The 17,142-nt window shown below is 33.9% G+C and overlaps 1 protein-coding gene across 9 annotated transcripts in view; it reads right to left on the reverse strand.

Annotated features, from left to right (window-relative positions):
• The window catches only part of Mapk8 (mitogen-activated protein kinase 8), a 127,452-nt gene that overhangs the window by 26,627 nt on the left and 83,683 nt on the right, over positions 1-17,142 (reverse strand). For all 9 annotated transcript variants that reach the window (XM_078042635.1, XM_078042629.1, XM_078042622.1 and 6 more), the window contains 4 exons: positions 13,851-14,021; positions 10,089-10,218; positions 4,380-4,438; positions 4,137-4,275 (listed from right to left, as the gene is read on the reverse strand). In XM_078042635.1, coding sequence (XP_077898761.1) covers positions 4,137-4,275; positions 4,380-4,438; positions 10,089-10,218; positions 13,851-13,972 — 450 coding nt within the window. In that variant the 5' untranslated portion in view covers positions 13,973-14,021. The remainder of the gene's footprint in view (positions 1-4,136; positions 4,276-4,379; positions 4,439-10,088; positions 10,219-13,850; positions 14,022-17,142) is intronic.

Consider the following 17,142-nt stretch of genomic DNA (forward strand, 5'->3'; position numbering starts at 1 on the left):
ATTTTAAAGGAAAATAGCAGTTTCCACAGCTAGCTTGCTTGCTTGCTTGCTTGCTTGCTTGCTTGCTTGCTTGTTTGTTTGTTTGTTTGTTTGTTCGTTCGTTTGTTTATTTATTTATTTATTATTTTAAAGGAAAATAGCAGCTCAAGGGGTAGTCTGCAGTAGATTCTGTGATGCCTGCTCAGATTCTTGGTACCAGTTTGAAGTACTTATTCTCTCAATTTCTAGGCATGACAGCTGTTGACAGACTTCAAGAAAATCTCTCCAGGCACTGTTCTCAACCACAGAGATCATGCTGTTCCCAGCGTAATGGGCTGGTTGGGTTACCAGCTGAGGTCTTTGAAGTGGTTGCATTCAATTCAATTTCTCCCTCTATCCATTTTTACTGCTTTATTCCCCCCTGGGATTTTGATTCTAAAGAAACTCCCCAATAAACTTCTTCATGAATATCTCTATCCTAGAGTTTCCCACACTACCTAATCTAAGATAAATATGGTCATCATAGGTAACAGATCCTAATGTGTCTCTTCTTAGCTCAACTTTATTACATTAAGAAAGCCAGCCTCCGCAACGGCGAGGTGCCAAGCCAAGGAGACCCTGTCTCTAAATAAAATACAAAATAGGACTTGGGATGTGGCTCAGTGGTCAAGTGCCCCTGAGTTCAATCCCTAGTACCAAAACAAAAGAAAAAAAAATTTTTTTTCTATACTTTTGTTTTCCTAAATGTCTTCCAAAGAACAGGAGGAAATACTTCCTAACTCATTTTGAGGCCAACATCATTTTGATACCAAAGCTAGTCTAAAACATCACTAATTTGTACCCTTTTCCTATAATAAAATTAACTTAAGTTTAGCGCTTTTGGAAGTCCTATGGGTCATTCCAGTAAATTCTCCAGGCTTGGGTAGGTTGTAGGGAAACAGTGAATTTGTAGCCAGTTGGTCTGAAGTGAGGATGGTCCTGGAGATCCCTGAGTGCACACAGTTGGTTCCCTTTTTATTTCTCTGCCATGCTGTGATCCAGTCAAGGGGGGCCTATGCAGAAGCCGAATAGATGAAGCCACCCAATCTTGGATTTCCAGTCTCCAAAAGAGTGAGTTACACTTTTCTATTAATAAGATTCAGGTATTCTGACATAGCAATGGAAAATAGATGAATACAATGGTCAAAAACACTGAAAACTTTTCTCTTAAGATCAGAAGACAAGGTTGTCCACTTTCACTATATCTGTTCTAGCCAGAGCAGTTAAAAAAACATTCAAATTGGGATGAAGTAAAACTAGGATGCAGATGATATATGATCTTATATATAGAAAATCATTTAAAAAATCCATTAAAACAATTAAAGCTAATAAACAAATTCTGCAAAGTTGCAAACAGCAACGTCTGGACAAAATAAAAAAAAAAACAGCACACAAAAATCAGTTGTGTTTTTATATACTAGCAATTGATAACCTGAAAAGGAAAATAAGAACATAATTCCATTTGTAATAGCATCCTAAAGAATAAAATGCCAAGGAATAAACTAAGGAGAAAGACTTATACACACTGAAAACTACAAGACAATACTAAATGAAACTAAAGGAAATTTATGTCATAGACTAAACCTTGTTCCCTTCCAAATTCTTATGAAGTCCTAAGCTCCAATGCTTACTCTATTTGGAGATAGGATATTATATGTACTTAAGGTATTTTAAAATAAGTCATAGGTGTAAAGCCTCAATCCAAATGAACTGGTGTCTTTACAAGAGAGATACCAAAGCATTTTTTAGCCACATATGCTCAGAGAAAAAGCCATATGAGGACAAAGAAAGAGAAATGGCTATCTGAAAGCAAAAAAGAGACCTTATCAAAAACCAAATATTTTGTCAATCTGATTATGAACTTCATAAATGTGAAAAAACAAATTTCCACTGTTAAAGATATTCAATCTATAGTATTTTATTATGACAACACAAGCAGGCTTTGAAACAACATAAGAAAATGAAAGGACATCCCATGTTCATCTATTAGAATACTAAGTATTATTATGATGACAAATTAGTATGATGATGACAAAACTTCTGAAACAATCTGCATATTAAAAAAAATCCTTACTTAAATTCCAATGACCTTTTCTGCAGAAATGGAAAAGTTGATCCTCAAATTCATATTCAATCATAAGGAGCCCTAAACATTCAAAACATTATTGCCAACAAACATATGAAAATATCAGAACAAAGTTGGAGGATTCATATTTTCCCAATTCAAAACTACAAAGTTATAGTGATCCAAATAATGTGCTGGTGTTATGGTCAGACACAAAGACCAATGAAATGGAACTGTTAAGTCCAGAAATCAAACTATGTATCTTGTGGTCAACTGGTTTTTACCAAGGGTGCCAAGACCATTCATTGGGGGAAAGAAAAGTTTCTTTAACAAATGGAGCTGGGACAACTGGACTCTCACATGTGGAAAAATGATGTTGGTCCTTTATCTTATACCACATATAACAATGAACTCAAAATGATCAAAGGCCTATGAAAGAGCTAAGTAGAAAAGTTTTATAGACATAAGGCTGAATCTTTATAAATGGAGTCTTATATATTGCACCAAAAATACATACAAAACAACAACAAAAACTGTTGGAAATGAAAAACTTTAACACAGTAATGAATACCATCAAAATGAAAAGCCAGCCATGGAATGGGAGAAAATATTTACAAATTGTATGTCTCATAAAGGCTTACTATATCAAGTACATAAAGAACTTCTAAAACAATAACAAAAAGACAAATATCTCAATTAAAATACAAGCAAAAGGGCTTAAACACACATTTCTCTAAAGAAGATATAAAAACTGCCAACAAACATATGAAAAGATGCTTGAAATCTGTTATGGCTTGAATCCAGAATGTCCCCCCAAAGGCTCATCTGTTGAAAGCATGGTCCCCAATGCAGTGAGGTTCAGAGGTGGGGCTTTGAGGTAATGATTAGGTCATGAGGCTTAGACCTCATTAACTTTGACTAATCAACTGAGAGCTGAATGGATTACCGGGAGATGGAGTCTAGTCAGAGGAACTAGGTCACTGGAGGCATATCCTGGAAGGGTTTATTTTCTCCCCAGTACCTTCCTTGCCCTCTCTGCTTCCTGCTGCCATGAACTGAACAGATTTTCTCTGTCATACCCTTCTGCCATAATGTTCTACCTCATCTCAGATCCAGAGCAATGAGGACGACAAACCATAGACTGAATCTTCTGAAACTGTGAAGCCAAAAATAAACCTTTCCTTCTCTAAGTCGTTCTTGCGCAGTATTTCATTCACAATTACAAAAAGCTGACTAACTACAACATCATTAATCACTAAGGAAATGCAAACCAAAATCACAAAAAAAAATTACTTCGTATCCACTATGGAGACTAGATGCAAAAAGTTAGATAACAAGTATTGGCAAGGTTGTAAAAAAGTTGGAATCTTTGTATACTGCTGCTGGAAATGTAAAACAGTATAACTGTTTTGGAAAACAGTTTGATGGTTCCTCAAAAAAAAAAAAAAAAAAAATCAACCACAGAATTCCATATGACCCAGCAATTCCATTTTCTAAAGCATATATACCCAGAAGAACTGTAGTCAGATATTCAAACAAATACTTACACATCAACAGTCACAGCAGAACTACCTGTAATAGCTCAATGGTAGAAATAACCCAAATCTCCACCAATTGATGAATAGATAAGTGAAATGTAGTATATATAAAATATTATTCAGTCATAAAAAGGATTGAAGTACTGATACATGTTACAACATGGACAAATCTTGAAAATATTATGCTAAATGAAAGAAGCCACACACAGAAGATCATATATCATATGATTCCATTCATATGAAATAGAACAAGTAAATCTACAGACACAGAAAGTGAATCAGAATGATTGTGGGTGCTAGAGAGACAGTAATGTCAAATGACTACTTACGGGACACAGGGATTTTTCTTTTGGAGTGATAAAAATATTTTAGTTTTGATATAGGTGGTGTTTGCACAATATTGTAAATGGCTTAAATATCACTGAACTGTACACTTTAAAATGGTTCATTTTGGTTATGTAAATTTCAGCTCAATGATTTAAAAAAGAAATATGGTGATAATTTTTTCTACTAACCCGATGAATAATTCCAGCAGAATGAAGGTGCTTGATTCCACACAGCATCTGATAGAGAAGGTAGGACATTCTTTCATGATCTAGTTCCATCTGAATCACTTGGCAAAGATTTGCATCCATGAGCTCCATGACTATGTAACTTCATGGGTGGAAAAAGATGACAGCTAAAGTGTATAGCAACAATCTAAGAATAATGTACTAATAAAGTTTTGAACTAACTAAAGTTTTAATTGTCACACTTACACATCTTGAAATTCTTCTAGGGATTTCTGTGGTGTGAAAACATTCAAAAGTCCAATTATCTGTGGTAAAAACAAAGAGAGAAAAAATTAGAAACTACTTTCTATTTCATTTGGGAACTACAAATACCTGGGTTAAAAAAAATACAACATCAGTTTAAAATCTTTCAAGTTTTGTGTTTTAAGTTCAAGAAATCTCATTTATATATTAAAGTTTTTATGGCCAGGAGGCAATGATTAACAGACAGCACAGAAGATATTTAGGACACTGAAAATATCTGTATGATACTAAAAAAGTATATATATATATATATATTATACATTTATTCAAACCCATAACTATACTACACCAAGAGTGAACCCTAGGGGTTAGGGATGTAGCTCAGTGGTATGTGCTTTCCTAGCTAGCATGAGGCCTTGGGTTTATTCCCAGGACCACAAAAAACAAACAAAAAACCAAAGTGAAAACCCTAATGTAAACTACAGACCTGGGTAATAAATAATGTATTAATGTAGGTTCATCAATTAAACAAAAGTACCAGTTCAGTGGGGGATGCTGATTTAGGGGAATGCTATCATGTGGAGGGGCAGGTTATAAATGAGACCTCTCTGTATTTTCCTCTCAATTTTATTGTACACTTAAAAGTGTTCTAAAACAGTCTTTAAAAAAAACAAAAACTTTACAAATAGAAGAGTTTCACATCACTCATTCCATTTATGAACACTCGTAACAAGTTCTTATGTTATACAAGCTTCTACATAATTTGTTACCAAATCTTAAACACCTTCTAGCTTTTTATTCAACTCAATATATCTGTATAATCTCAGAAGGGTTTCCTTAGACCATTTCTTATTTTTTTCTTTTCAATACTGAGGGTTGAAGCTAGAGTGCTCCACAACTGAACTCCTTTTATATTTTGAGACAGAGTCTAGCCAAGTTGCCCATGCTGGCCTTGAACTTGAGATGTTTCTGCCTTAGTCTTTCAAGTTGTTTAAGATTACAGGCATGCATCACTGCCCCAGCCTGATTTTAACAGTATCATATTTTCCCAGTTTTCTTCATTTCCAGTCAAATCCAATGGTTCATTCAAAGGTATACTCTCCTTTCCACTACTGTCTTCAAGCCCTCTTGTTTCTGTCTACCCTTTCCCTAAATGATATTATTATCTATGTAACTTTTCCAAACTTCTATGTGGATAATTCCCAAATAAGCATGAAAAGTCTTTGCTTAGCATCATGAGTTTCATATACACATAGTCCTTTATGTGGATTTCTCACAAATAATATAAAATTGAATTCATTTTATTCCTACCAAACTCCTTAATTTTCCAGGATGCCCTCCCTTTTACAAGAGAAAATTCAGAGTGATTCTGATTCTTTATCTGTACCATAGCACATATCTGAAAGAATGTTGTCTGTTGTACATCATTCTATACCCTCAATCTCTTTTTCTACATTCCCTGTACTATTATACAGGTTAAAGAGTTTAAAATCTTATGTCTAATACTAGTATTACAGGCTGAATCTGTGTGTGTCCCCCTGAAATTCATAGATAGAGCCCTCACTCCCAATATGATGTTACATGAAGATAGGGAATTTGAGTTAATTAGGTTTATATTAGGTCACAAAGGTGTGGCACTCATAATGAGAATAGGTCACGTAAGAAGAACAAAATCTGGCATGGTGGTGCGTACCTGTAATCCCAGCTACTTGGGAGGTAGAGAAAAGAGAATCACAAGTTTAAGTCCTGCCTGAGCAACTTAGTGAGACCCTGTCTCAAAATACATTTTTACAAAAGGCTAGGGATGTAGCTTGGTGATAGAGCACCCCTGAGTTCTCTATTAAAAAAAGAAAAAATTTAAAAAAGAAAAAAAAAGATGAACAGAATAAAATTTGTCTTTCTCCACACCCATGCATTAAGGAAAGGTCATATGAAGATACAGTGAGAAATTGGCCAATTGCAAGCCAGGAAGAGCACCTTCACAAGGAACCAAGTAAGCCAGCACCTTGATCTTGGACTTCCCAGCCTCTGGAATTGTGAGAACTAAATCTGTTGTTTGAGCCCTCTCGTCTATGGTACTTTGTTATGGAAGCCTGAGTTAACAATGGTTTTCTGCAAACCCAGCTACCACTTTATTCACTTTATTTCCTGTAATATGGTAAAAGAAAGATCTGATCATATTACTTACCTCCTCAAAAACTTTAAGCCAACAAATAAATTCCCAAAACCCATGCTAGAGTATCATCTCATTCAGTAGTATTAAACTTGATAATTTACCCAAACTAAATTCATTTCAAGAATGTCATTTTAAAAAGCCTTTAATATTTTTAAGCATACTATTCTAAACTACACTTGTCATTTACCAACTGAACTTAATTGTCTTCAAGATGTATTTCTTTGATAGAGTCTGGCAACCGCTAATCCCTATCAGAGTTGACTGTTCTCTCTACTCTGTCTCTAGTTATCCTCTATGCTGTCATGGCATCCAACATACAGTACTGTAATTTCATTTTTACAACAGCTTCATCCAGACCACACAGGATCCTTGTTAGAAAGATTTGTGGCTTATTTACTTTTATTGCCTTGTACATAGCAATGTACCTGACACATTTAAAAATGTTTGTAACAATTTAGGGACAGGAAAGTTTCTTTAGATATGAGGGCAGAATCTGTTATTCATCTCTGCATTAAGCTCTGCCTATAGAAAGCATCTGTTCAGTGGATCAATTCAGAAAAACAAAATCCAAACAAAGTACAGTTTTTTTTTTTTTAAGATGAGGGAAGCCATAATAATAAAATATCAGATACTCTAAATAAATTCAAGTCTCACAACCAGCTGAATTGCATCTGGACTTTAGTTAAACTGTTCTCACTAATATTTGGGAAATCTGAGGGTAAAAGAGAGATGTTAAAAGATTTAAGGCATACAGAGGCATAAATGAAATCAGTGGTTGCTTAGAGCTGGGGGACATGGAAGATAGGGGATCAACAGCTAAAGGATACAGTGTTTCTTTTTAAATTTTTTTTAATATTCATTTTTTAGTTGTAATTGGACACAATATCTTTATTTTATGTGGTGCTGAGGATCGAAACCAGGGCTTTGCATATATTAGGCAAGTGCTCTACCGCTGAGCCACAACCCCAGCCCTACAGGGGAACTAGTCTGGAACTAACTGTGGTGATATCACTCATATCAGTGGGTATATATATTAAACTGTATACTTGAAATGGGCTAATTATATGGTATGTAAATTATATCTCAATTAAGCTATCATAAATGAGATTTTATAAAACAACTGTCCTATTTTTCGAGATGGGGAAATAAAGGAAATTATATCAATCATAGACTGGCCAAACAAAAGTCTAGGATTGATTAATGGGTTATAAAGGACTAACTGAAAGAAGTAGTAATTACAAGGAACAAATAACAATTCATCTAGAAGCACTGTTTCCTTCTGGGGGGGAGATGGGAGAGAGAACAAAGAACAATAGCAATAAATGAGAGAAGTGCAACTAAATACAGTATGTGAAGACTTCAAAAAGGTATACATGAAAATGTCTCTAAGAACAATATCTATGTAAATAAGATGAAGAATTAGAGTTGGCTGTTTCTGGAAAACGTAATTTTTGCAATATACCCCAAGGTACCTATGAAGATATCCTGAGCAAAACTGGGAAGTAAAGCCAATAAATGATAAAGCCAAAACAAAGAAAAAAAGCAAACTCTATTTAAATTTGCCAAAATCAAAAAGAGAAAAATAAAAATAAAAGGGGATGGATGAGACCCACTAACGGGCCTTTGACTTATTAGCCAATGGTGACATGCTTTTCAAACAGGATATAATGTCTGTAGTAAAGGGGAGATAACTTGCCTCAGCTCCTATCAGAGGATTCTATCAAAAATCTAGACTGTGTGTGCTAGACGACTTATCAAAGTGTGTTTTTAGGTAAGTAATCAAGTTAAAAAAGAAACTCAAAACCCTCTTGAAAAGGGCAGAAAAACCCAGAGATACTTAGAGAATAATGAAGAGAACATCTGTGTAGAACATAAAAGTGTTTGAGACATGACATTCCCAAAACATCCATCTATCAGGGAGTAGAAAAGAACAGTCAGCATTCCTGGCTGACTATATTTAGTTTTAAATTCCTTCACTGAACAAAATAAGTGTTGAACACTGTGTGCCTCTCCTGCTAGAGGGCTAATTTTGAGACACATGTGCTATTTAGTAGAAGGAAATATCTTTCCTTGCAGTCACCCAGGCTTGGGAGAAAGGAGAAACTGGACTCCTCTCCATAGGAAAAACTAAGATGCTCCCACAGCCCTCATTGTGAAACTGAGTCCACAGGCTACAAGAGGTACAAGAAGCATTATCCAAGGTTAGGAGGCCACTAGCAAAACTCTGATGACCAACACGTCTGGCTCATACCTGGAAATAGAATGGCTACCACAATTACCTTCCTGTCCATGACTAACTTTAACTATCCAGCCCTTTTTATGCCACTTCTCCTTTCTTGGGGGGACCCTTTCCTACAACAATCCAATTTTCATTCCATCTTTTACCTAAGTTTACTCTTTCTGAAAGCCTTCCCATTAATTAAGGCTCACATATTTCTTTATTGAGATTTTAGAACTTATTGACCATCTATATCAAATGACAGTTAAAATACTCATGCTTTGTGATATTTGATATTTAACTTTACATTATTTGTTTTGCCTTCAAACACGTTTCTCAAATAAGAAGGCTTAATGTCCACGCATTCCCCAACTTGGAGATAAACTTTTAACTCCAATATAATGTGGTGAATTGTATTATTTGCCATTAGAAAGTATCATACTTATTATATCACATCAGCTCCTTTGGACAATCACCACAAAATGTCTCCAGTGAAGTGCTCTCAGTTTAGTGCTTCATAAAACTGTCCCTTGCACAATTTCCTCTTAGTTATTTCCTCTCAGTTTCGAGTGTTCATTCCACAAAAGAACTATAAAAATATCAGAGTGTGTAAAGTAATTCAAAAAAGTACAACTGTCCTCAAAATGAGTAAAAGTTACATCATTAGGAAGTATAATTAGAAATCATTTTCTAATTCCCTTTAAATATTTTCAAAAAATTTCTGCTACAGTGCTTTGTAACCACTGGCTACCCTCAACATAAAATGATCAGTAAATACTACATCACTAAAGAGGTGTGAGTGATGTGGTGAGAAATGATTTGCACTTCTATCCTGTACAATTAAGGGAAGATCCAGTATCAAAATAAAATTTGAATAATTTCATCTCTGTACTAAGGCTACTATTTTTGAAATGTCAGCTTTATAGAGAATAAGCAGCAAAATAAGAAATAAAACTTAAATAATAATATTCTAAATTTCAGAAGTCATTTTCTTTTGATATCACTTAATAAAGTTGGGTAAAAAATTCACCCTGTGGGGCTGGGGTTTCGGCTCAGTGGTAGAGCACTCGCCTTGCATGTGTGAAGCACTGGGTTTGATCTTCAGCACCATATTAAAATAATTAATTAATTAATTAGAGGTAGCATGTCCATCTACAACTTAAATATTAAAAAAAAATCATCCTGTGAATATATATTCCCTTTAAACAATGTTTCAATTCAGAATAATTTAAAGTCTCTATAAAGTCTTTCATATTCGTGTATTCATAAATAAATCTTGATTTCATCTATATTTAAGAAATCTAAATTATTCACTTACATTTTTATGATTAACACATTTCATAAGAACTAGTTCTCTGTAGGCCCGCTTAGCATGAGTTTGATTCTGAAATGGCCGGCTTAGCTTCTTGATTGCAACATTTCTTTCAAGAATGGCATCATAAGCTGCACTGTAACAAGAAATTCAAAAACAAAAAAGTAAAAATCTGTAAAACTGAATTTATGAAACACTCATGCAGATTCCTCAATTCCTCCAAAAATAGGTGGAACTGGATCACTCTTCAGTCTGTAATGCTCAACATGTGTCTTCTATACTTATGACAATATATTCCACAGCAAATAACAATCAATTTTTAAAATAATAATGTATCCAAGGAGGCAATGGATTGAAAAGACAGACACCCTGCTGGTTCGTTGTCTGCTGATACACTTAGCCCAGGGTTGGCACTATGAATACATAAATGCTTTATAGATATTTAAGTCTGCTAAGATAGCTTAAAGCCTAAAGGAATCATTCACTCTCCAACCAGATCAAAGAAAGTCAGGATAAACATGAATTCTACTCAAAATGTTTGCTGAAGAATTCTACATAAACCCATTACTTCCATCCTTTCAGTCACAGGACAATTAATAAATATAGAAGTGTGTATATAAAATATCAAAATTTGTTTTGAAAAAGACTTAACAATTTATTTTAGAGAATCTAAAAAATCAAGGTGTTTATAAATATGAATGCTAAATTTGAAAACATCAGAAGCTGCTTCATAACTGGGACATACACATCGCAACATATACATTACTCTTCATTTCTTCCTTTACCCCTTGATGCTGTCCTTATGACATCTATTGGTTTATGAAAGGTTTGAGAATAGGAAACACAAATAAGGTAATCTGTCTATGTTATTGAATTTTATGAATTTAAGTTCTTTAAAAATGTGGATTCATCTCTACCTAAGGAGGATCAGCAGTTAAGTAACTGGTTCAAGGTTAGTCAAAAAGTTAAAAATAAAGCTGAGGCTAGAAGATAAAGACATGAAGGTCTGGGTTGTGGCTCAGTGAAAAAGCACTTGTCTGATATATGTGAAGCACTGGGTTCAATACTCAGCACTACATAAAAATAAATATATAAAATAAAAGGTATTGTGTCCATCTACAACTAAAAAAAATTTAAAAAAAAGACATGAGGCTGTGCATTTCATACTGACTTAACATATTATAAAAGTCTACTTCTATTTAAATGTATTTGGAAAGCCAGTTCATTACTGATGGTTTTCACCTGATTAAACACTTTGTAACTCTCTCTTCATATCTATTTGGTATTTGTTATAGAACTATATAGATTATGATATTGTACTACATTTATATCTCTACATTCTGTATATACTATAACAATTGCATATAATGATTATAATGAATATATATTGCACATAATGATTGCATATCATATACATATCAAAATAAACATAAATATAACCCTTACTTTACAAGTACTATATTTATAGATATGAGCTGCCCAAATTAAAAAAAAAATATCAAGGGTCATGAAAAATTGTTAGAAATGTATCTTTAGATAATAAAGATTTTATTATTTATTTATTTTAAAGAACTTATTTTTTTTTATTTGTTTTACTTAGTTACACATGTCAGTACAGTGATGTTGACATATCATACATTTGAATCAGATGGGATATAATTTCTCATTTTTCTGAGTATACAGATTGCAGAATCACATTGGTCATGCAGTTACATATATACACACAGTAATAATGTCTGTTTCATTCTACTATCCTTCCTAATAAAGATTTTATTTTAAATTCATTCCTATTAATTTACTATCTGCTAAAGCAAAGGAATATTTCAAACTATTAAAGTTTGAAAGTATCTTAATTAATTCCACTATTTTATAACCAAGGAAATTAGATTTTTAATTGTTGATTCTTCAGTGTGCACAAATCAGAAAACACCTGGCCCCAATCCATACCCATAAACCTTACTATTAATGTTTTATCAAATTAGGTTCTTCAGTTGATCCTGACAGTAACACAATGAGTTTTGAAATTTTTGTATTTAATCTATTTCATAATAATATTTTATAAAATAATTACTTTAAGTGACAATTTTAAGACATTCATTCCTTAGGATAAAGTGGCTAAAGGGACTTAAGGTCCTTTCCAAAGCATTTTTAATTCTGATACACAAATTTCAAAGTGCACTTACCTGAGGATAAGTGAAGGAACATAACACTAAACATTATTTAATAATTTTTCTAAATTATATAGGATAATGCTCAAAAATAGCTCTATAAATTAATTGAGAAAAAAGGCTTAAAACTGTTAATTTGCCAAGAGACACAAAACCAAAGTAAATCAAAGACCTTGAATCTGAACCAACAGCTGACTTTCTAAATTCTAAATACTGACTGTAAACATTTTTTTAAATTTAATTTGTGGCTGGTTAAATAGGTCAATGTCAGTTGATTAAAATGTCAGCCAGCTAGGACTGGGGCTGTAGCTCAGTGGCACAGCGCTTGCCTAGCATGCGTGAGGCACTGGGTTCGATCCTCAGCACCACATAAAAATGAAGATATTGTGTCCATCTACAACTAAAAATATATATATATATTTAAAAAGAATAAATAAAGGCACTATAATGTCCATCTACAAGTACAAAAAATTAAAAAATGTTAGCCAGTTAATAGTTTATAAAATGACCCCAATTTCTATAATTTTTGATATCATAAATTACTTCAATAAAGAGAATGTCTTTCATTACACAAATTAGTTAGATTTAAGTTTTTACCAGAATTACCCTGGATTTTTTTTGTTTTAAAGAAATGATTTATAGGTAAACCAACCTTCCTCTTCTGAGAGGTAAATAAAATCCTTGATGTTTATGCATGATTTTACCTTTTCTACATATAGCATGCACCCAAAATACATGGCATTGTTTTGAATATTTTAAAGTATAGGTAAATGGTGCAAAACTATGTATATTCTACATCTTGCTTTTAAAATCAACTCTATATTTCTTATATTATCTTTGTTTATACATAGAGCTCCGGTTCACTTTAAATGTTGTATAGTATTACATTCTATGATTATATCACAATTTTTAATTCTCCTTTTGACAGACTTGATGCTGTTTTCAATTTCTGCTATTATAAATGATGCTGCAAACAACAGATCTATGTATGTCTCTATATACATGTGCAAGAGTTTTTCTAAGAACCTGACAGAAGTGCCGAATCTTAAAAACTCCTGATTTTTAAAATGGATTTCAAAACAAATTTGGTTCATGAAGAGATAATAAAGATATACTGGAGTGTGTGTTAGAATTCCCAATAACACGAGCTTATTATGCTAACAGTGATTTTGAATCATCAGCAAAACTACCCCAAAGAATGTTTTGCGTTTCAGATTATAAGAAATTATGCTGATCTGTAAAGCCTGGGTATTTTGTAGAAATTAGCTTGTAAATCAGTTTTAAAGATATATGAGTTTTGAAATGTGTACACTGGGTATCAGATGACTTCCATTCCCCAGTTTTAAAATAAGATTTCTGAAATTCCGGAGTTTCATTTTGGTGTGTGAGTGATGATTAAGTGAGGTTTCATAATTAAATAATTAGCTATGGAAATAGATGTACACATGGAATTAACAAACATGCCACTTATCCTTTTCTGATATAGCTAGCTGTTTCTGCATGGCTTATAAACAAGTATTTAACCAGAGTTTATATTTAAAGATAGCAACTCATATGAGGCAAGTTGATTCTTTGATTCATTTTTGGAAGTAAGACTTACCAAACTATTCCTTGAGCTCCGGAGCCTATAGGTTTTAAATTCTGATACCGTTTCAGGACTGTGAATGTAGAATCTCCAATTTCTACACTATAAAAATTGTTGTCCCGCTTGCTTCTGCTCATGATGGCAAGAAATTAATTTAATGGCTTCATCCAAAAATTCACCAAGAGGCTACAAAATGAAACAAAACATGATCTTAACAAAATGAACCTGTTTAATCTTAAAATTCCAACTTTTCTTTATATTGACTGGTATTAACACAGACTGCTATGTCTTGTTTGAAGAACTGCTTCATTAAAAAACTAAGAAAAAATACCACAGGGTCTTGGTTAGCATATGCCATACTGAAAAACGACTTATAGCTTTTTTTTAAAAAAAACTTTTATGAGCATAAACGATTTCTCTAGAAGTCACTGGTATAAATACATACTTAAGTTACAGAAGACTAAACAAAGTAAATGGTTATAATTAAACTTGCTCTAAAAGTCATTTTCAAGCTGGGCAAGGTGATCCATGCCTGTAATTCTAGCGACCTGGTAGGCTGAGGAAGAAGGATCTCAAGTTCAAAGGTAGCCTTAATAATACAATGAGGCCATAAGTAACTTAGCAAGGCCCTGTGCTCAAAATAAAAAAATAAAAGGGCTGGAGATGTGGCTCACTGGTTAAGTACCCCTTGGCTCAATCCCTGGTATGTATAAACAAACAAACAAACAAATAACACCTTCATAACTAAAAATTTAATGTGTTTACATATTAGAGTACTGAAATCATTTTTTTGAGAAATCACTAAACTTTCATTAAAAAAAATAATTAACCATATCATTTTTAGTGCAAAGTGGAAATCCAAGCTAAAGTTGTTTAGCACATGTGGTACCTGCCTAACAAACAAGTTGCTTTCACTATGTCAGATCTTCTGACTCCCAAGAGCTACATCCTGGTATAATTCATATGCTGAGGCTATAATGTTGAAAAGATGAAAAGCAGGGTAGAGAAGAGGGATGCATTAGTATACAAGACAAAACAATTCTGTTCTAACTTGTTTGGAGGATCAAAAGTACTATATAAGTTCTGACAACAGTTCTTTACCATCTATCAAATTAAGTCAGGGTATCTTTTTCTACTCGATTGTATAAACTGGAGATTGACAAACTAGCATCTCTTCACTACTAGATAACATTAGTTTATTCCAAAATGTGCATGCTGGATATGGTGGCACACACCTGCAGTCATAGAACTGAGAAGGCTAGGGTGAGGGTTGGCCATCCAGGAAGGGGAGGGGGGAAGCAAAATGCAGGTAAGACAATTTTTACCTACTATCCACCATCCCGATAAATCATGAAACCAGTTAGGTCTAAACAATTATTTCCGTGTATGTGTATGGTTATAAGACAATGCTAACACAAAAACATGATTAAATGACACAGCATCAATACTGTTTTCACATCCCAGAAGAAGGTTAAATAGGCCTCTACCCGAGCACTCAAATTGGCTGCAGCTTAGATTTCTTAAGCCTAGTTGCTGGATGGAGTAGAGTGTTATTCCTCTCTTGAACATTAGGATCAGGAGAGGAAGGGGTATTCTGTGATGCTTCATGGGAGCTGACTTACTGTTATAAAGCAGACAATAAAAGGCTGTATTTTGGAGTTTCTCAACTGGCTGGAAATCAAGGAGCCCACCCCAGAGCAGTTTTCCCTTTCTGCTAAAGAATAACAGCAAGGAAGGGTTTCTCTTTATTCCCAGAATGGGATGACACAACAACAGGATGTCGATCCATGGTGCCAGCTCCCCATTTATCTGCGGCAGTGCCCACATGAAGTCTGAACAAAATCACAGCTGAACATTTATAGTCATCAACTTCCAGAATAATGCAGCAAAGCTAAGTAGAAAGCCTCAGCCAGCAGTGCCCTTGGCAGAAGCTAAGAATGCTCCTCCTAAGAAAAACAGACAGAGAACTCTTTATTCATTTTATACTCAGTCCTTACTAGAGTACCTAACTCAAGCACTAACAACACTAGTAATCAGCATCTAGCTCCTCCTAGGATTTGCAGATATAACAATAAAAGAGAACTTAAGCTGATTATTACTTAATCATAACTAAAGTTGTGATAATGGCAACCTAAGGGCAGGATTCCACAGAAACCTGTGCTAGTATAGGCTCTGGACAAATGAATCCCTCTGATATGTAATGATATTTAAGTGAGATCTGAACAATGACTATGAGAAAAGGGAGCTTTCTAGGCAGAAGAAATAACACATAAAAAGGCTCTAAAAAATTCACCAACTCTAACTGTACAATTTAATAAGTTGTGATAACTGTATACAACATTGTAACCACCAAAATCATGATATAGAACATTCCCATCATCTTAAATATTCTCTATATGGTCAATTTCTGCCCCACCCCACTGTCCTTGCCCCCCTGTCACCACTTAACTCCTTAGTTGTGCTTTTTCTAGATTTTCACATAAATGAAATTATATGACATGCAACTGGTGTTTTGCTTTTTCCACTTGCCATGTTTTTGAGATTCATCCATGCTTCATCCTTTTTACTACTAAGTAGTATTCTATTGTGTGGGTGCACTATGGGGCCGATTATACTGCTTCTAGTTTGGGGGTTATGATAAATGATACTAATACTAACACCTGCAGTTTTTAAAAAAATTTATCTTGGGAGAATATGGAGTGGGACTGTTGAGTTCTATGTTTAACTTATAAACTGCCAAACTGTCTTCCAAAGTGGTGATACCAGTTTTTCATTTTCACCAGCAATGTATGAGAGTTCTAGCTGTTCTACATTGTAATTATCATATAATTTTATCTGTATTAGTGTATAGTGGTATTTCATTATGATTTACATTCACATTTTCTTTTCTTTCTGAACCCAGGGATACTTATCACTGATCCACATCAATAGTTCATCTTATTTTTTTGAGACACGGTCTTGCACTAAGTTGCTCAGACCCTTGCTAAGTTGCTGAGGCTGCCTTTAAATTTGTGATTCTACTGCCTCAGACTCTCAGATCACTGGGTTCGCAGGTGTTTGCCACTATGCCCAGCCTACATTCACATTTGCTAAGAAGTAATAATGCTGAGCATATGTTCATAGGCATTCATATATCTTTGCTGTTTTAGTAGTTCTTCACAGTTCTTTTTCCCATTATAAATTTACTATTGTTTTCTTGTTTGAGTTGTAATATTTATTCTTATGTTCTGGATATAATCTTTTATCAGATGTTATAAATATTTTCCCCCAGTCTGTTACTTACCTTATAGTTTTTAAGTGTCATTTT

The sequence above is a fragment of the Ictidomys tridecemlineatus genome, chromosome 1 (assembly GCF_052094955.1).
Source record: "Ictidomys tridecemlineatus isolate mIctTri1 chromosome 1, mIctTri1.hap1, whole genome shotgun sequence".
Taxonomy (NCBI): Eukaryota; Metazoa; Chordata; class Mammalia; order Rodentia; family Sciuridae; genus Ictidomys; species Ictidomys tridecemlineatus.